Consider the following 4,450-nt stretch of genomic DNA (forward strand, 5'->3'; position numbering starts at 1 on the left):
ACCAAGTATTAGTTTATCCTTTATACACGATGAAACCATGAACATTCATCATAAACAATTCACTTCGTTACTTTTTTTTTTTTTAAGTCCACTCCTTTTTTAGTTACACCTCTTTCAGAAATAACACTCATTAAACGAATTAAGTTAATTAAATTAGTTAAATAAAATAGAAGAAACATTGAGTTTTCATAAATTATTGGAAATCTATGCTTCTAAATAAGGAACTTAAGAGACGAATAACATGAGAAAAACCATAGGGTGTCAAAATCAAGAGTCCTAAAATTCTTAACGTTTTATTTTTATATAATTTGACAAAGTCAAAATATTTAACATGAGAGGAGATGAGAGGACATTAGAACATATCTTCCATTCTAGGATGTTGACAAAGTCAAAATGTTTAACCTTAGAGATGATGGCATGACATTACAACATATCTTCTATTCTTCGAGTTTGACAAAGTCAAAATGTTTAACATGAAAGGAGATTCAACATATTTTCCATTCTCGAAGTTTGGCAAAGTCAAAATGTTTAACATGAGAGGAGATGACACGACATTACAAATGTCTCTTTCGTTCTGATACGAAGTCAAAATGTTTAATATGAGAGGAAATGATAAGACATTACATCATCTCTTCCATTCTGAACTAAAAGCTTCCATGCAATAAGTTCCATATTACTTTTCTTATTTTTCAGTTAAAATTATCCTTTTGACATTTAGTATGCATAGTTAATTATGAATCTTCAATTATTGCTCAATTTTTTTTAAGTTTTTCATAATTACAACTAATTTCTCTATTAATTTTTTTCCTAGTTTAATCATTTTAGGTGTAGGCCATTTTAGTATATTTTTCCATTAATTTTGATATTTTTATCTAAGTTATGTAATGAGATAATATCCCACTAATTTTTTAATATATATAGTTAAACATAATTTTTAAACAATAAAAAATAAAAATCTAATAACATTTAAAAAACTATTAAATATATACCTATCTTATATGTTAGCTTATAAATAAGCTAACTTACCAATAGTTTTTTATCTTTGCAACTGGATTTGTTACTTCTAGTAATGGGCAAATGGTCTACCCAGAATTTTAGAATTTCTAAAACAAATTTATATTTCTAAATATTATATTTGGAAATGGTATTGTCTAGCGCAGCAAAATAGTCCAGACCGCAAAGGATCTATTCAGAATTTTGGAAATTCTGAAATAAAAGTATAAAAATGGATGTAATTTTTTAAAAATTTTGAAAATCAGATAGTTGAGTGTTTAAATGGTTTTTTTATAGTAGAAATAGATTCAGCACTATATAAAAAATTGTGAGAACAGATTATTATTGAAATTTTCATAATCTTACCAGCATTTATATTATGAGTTGTTTAAAACTATATTTTTAAAAAATACAAAAATATCTTAATTATATATATATAAAATTCATTTTTTCAGTAAATTTTTAAGGGCGCGAGAAAGCCGGTTCTTTCTAAATCCGCATAAAACGGAGTTTGAACCCCCTCTATGAATTATTTTAAACTATATTTTTAAAAAATACAAAAATATCTTAATTATATATATATATATATATATAAAATTCATTTTTTCACTAAATTTTTAAGAGAAAGCCGGTTCTTTCTAAATCCGCATAAAACGGAGTTTGAACCCCCTCCCCCCCCAAAAAAAGAAAATTATAAAATATATTCATATTAAACAGATGTAGTGCCGAAGCATTCTAAATACCCTCTTGTGAATACTCTTCGTATTCTCTCTCTCCTGATTGATTTTTCTCTGCTGTTAGAAGTGGTTTTTAACGAACAATGGAAAATGACGAACAGCTTAAAATCGAGCATAAACTGTTTGAAGCAGGGACGAGGCTAGAAATTCCAACTACATCGAAGGATGAGCTACTTGAAGCTTTAGAGAAAGTGGAGGCCTGCTTGCTCCTGGTAAAACAAGCACCTTCCGTATCAACTCTCAACGCAATGTTCCCCTCACAGGATTCTCTAATAACTCCATACCTTATGAGGCACCCTGACAAAGATGTAATGCTGTTGGTCATCAGTTGCTTCACCCAAATCGCCAGAATAACGGCGCCTGACGAACCATACAATGAAGAAGAGATGAAAGAAATATTTCAACTCATTGTGGGAAGCTTTAAGGAGCTGGGGAAGATGAACAGTCCCTCCTTTAAAAGAAGGTTTGTCATTCTCAAAACTGTTGGAGAGATCAAGTTGTACACAGTTATGCTGGAGATAGACAACGTGATGCTTCATATGTTCAAACATTTTCTTTCTGCTGTTTCTCAGAATAATTACTCTAATGATGTATATGACTCCATGAAAACGATTATGTGTGGGGTTTTGGATGAAAGCGATGATATATCGGAGGAACTTTTGTCTGTTTTATTCATTAACTTGAGAAAAGGAATGAGGGATTTCTCACCGGCTGCGCATTCTTTATGCTTGGATGTCGTCGCGTCTTGTGCTGAAAAGCTAGGACCGTATTTTACAGCAAAACATTCATCCAATCAGGAAAATATTTGCAGTTGTCTACATGGGTACGAAGAAATTGTTTATGATATCTGCAGGGATGGAAATCAGGAGATTAATGCTACACAATATACAACTGCGTGTCCAGAGGTTATATTGCAAGCAGGAAGCGGTAATGCAGAGCCAGTTGCAACTTCTTTGGATAATCCAAACCCTGAAGTTTCAAGCTCTGAATTGATTAGGGATGAAAAAATGAGTAAGAAGAAGAAAAAAGAAGCTAAGAAAAAGCTGGTAAGTTCCAATGCGCCTAGACAACGGCGGGCGATAAAACAATCACGCATCAGAGAAAACCCTATGCCGATGGAAGACAGAGCAGATAAGGGTTGCAATGCTGTATGTTTAACAGAAGCCAAAGCTGCCAAATCGAAGAATAATCCTTCAGTACCTAAATCGTTAAACCCTAGTAGCCACCGCAGAAAATTTCCAAGAAAGAACAGCATTTCTGAAATGGAGAGGACTGTCGAAGCATTTGTAGAAGATGAGAATATGGTTGGACGCAAAATACAGGTCTGGTGGCCATTCGATAAAGAATTCTATGAGGGGGTTGTTGAATCGTATGACCCAAAATCGAAGAGGCACGGCATATTGTATTTCGATGGTGAACGTGAAAATCTTAAACTTCGGAAACAGCGCTGGGGGTTTATTGACAACATAGCTCGTCTAGAATATAATTGATAAGTAATGTCCTTTCCCCAAAATTCACTATGCTTACATTAATTTCCTTCTCTCTGGATAGATAGTATAGCAAAAGTTCAAAGCGTGTTTAATAGATTTGTTTTATTCTGACATCCTTATGTTTCACTTCCTATATGAGATGATGAGGATCGTAGGATTTATCCATCGCTTCTGTTGCAGAGAACGATGGATGGATATTTGTGCCAAAAGCAGACGATTTCTCATGCAAATATTTATAAAAGTTTGTTTCTGTTTTGCCAACTCAAAAGGATTAATGACTCGATTCAAAACATCAGGAAGGATCAACTTTTAATTAGCAGCTTAGATTGCTGAATGTTTGGATTAGCTACTAAAACAATGTGACAGTGCTTTGAAATATTTCAATTGTCTGTAAGGCTTCAGGCTTCATTTATGTGGATTATTGGACATTATCTTGTTCTGGACCAAATTTAAGGTAATATTCCCTACCGTGTTTCTGTTGGCGTAATTGAAGTGTTTATATGGGATTTAATTCCATTACCGTTATGATGTTCAATTAGTGAACTGCATGTTATTAAATGCTATGTCATATTTATATTCATATTTATATTTCCATGCTAATTGACTTACTGTTGTGATGTTCAGTTAGATTACTGAATGCTTTGAGATAGTTATACAGAAAAACGATGAATGAATATGGCTTTCAGAAAGTAAAATGGCATCAATGATTTATTTAATTAATAAGTAAAAGTCAATATAGTATTTTAGTATACTAACAATTTGGTAATGGGAGCATATGCGGATGGCATCAAAATAAGAGACAACTAGTTAGAGATATACTAAGTTGTTAGCCTGTTAATATAGTGTGGCGATTTTTATGTGTATTTTGGATAGATTTAATCTCTATTTAATTTTTCATTTTTCTATATAATGCATTTTTATCCACTCATTTTATCATTTTTCTATATAACTTATTTTTTATCCAACCATTATTTCAGCACTCAAATAAATAAATTTCTATATCATATAATGCTTATTTATATTCTTAATGACAAAAAAATCATTATAGCTCATAGAAACTAAAAAAATGTGGTATACAATGAATAAATATTCTTCAAACATAAAGTTGAATATATATATATATATATAAATAAATGCAACTTAACATACTACGATCCAATAATTTAAAGCTCATACTTTTAGAGAGATATGGTACATATTTGTAGCACATATTAGCTAGGAGAATATCAA

The 4,450-nt window shown here is 31.5% G+C and overlaps 1 protein-coding gene across 1 annotated transcript; it reads left to right on the top strand.

Annotated features, from left to right (window-relative positions):
- The first annotated feature begins 1,813 nt into the window (after window positions 1–1,813).
- Window positions 1,814–3,220, top strand: LOC149197159 (sister chromatid cohesion protein PDS5 homolog D-like). The gene has a single exon (XM_089408583.1). The coding sequence runs from the start codon at window positions 1,814–1,816 to the stop codon at window positions 3,218–3,220; it is 1,407 nt and encodes a 468-aa protein (XP_089264709.1).
- Window positions 3,221–4,450: the final 1,230 nt, after the last annotated feature.

The sequence above is a fragment of the Pinus tabuliformis genome, chromosome 2_2 (assembly GCF_031772625.1).
Source record: "Pinus tabuliformis cultivar Carrire ecotype Pingquan chromosome 2_2, CPIR1, whole genome shotgun sequence".
NCBI lineage: Eukaryota > Viridiplantae > Streptophyta > Pinopsida > Pinales > Pinaceae > Pinus > Pinus tabuliformis.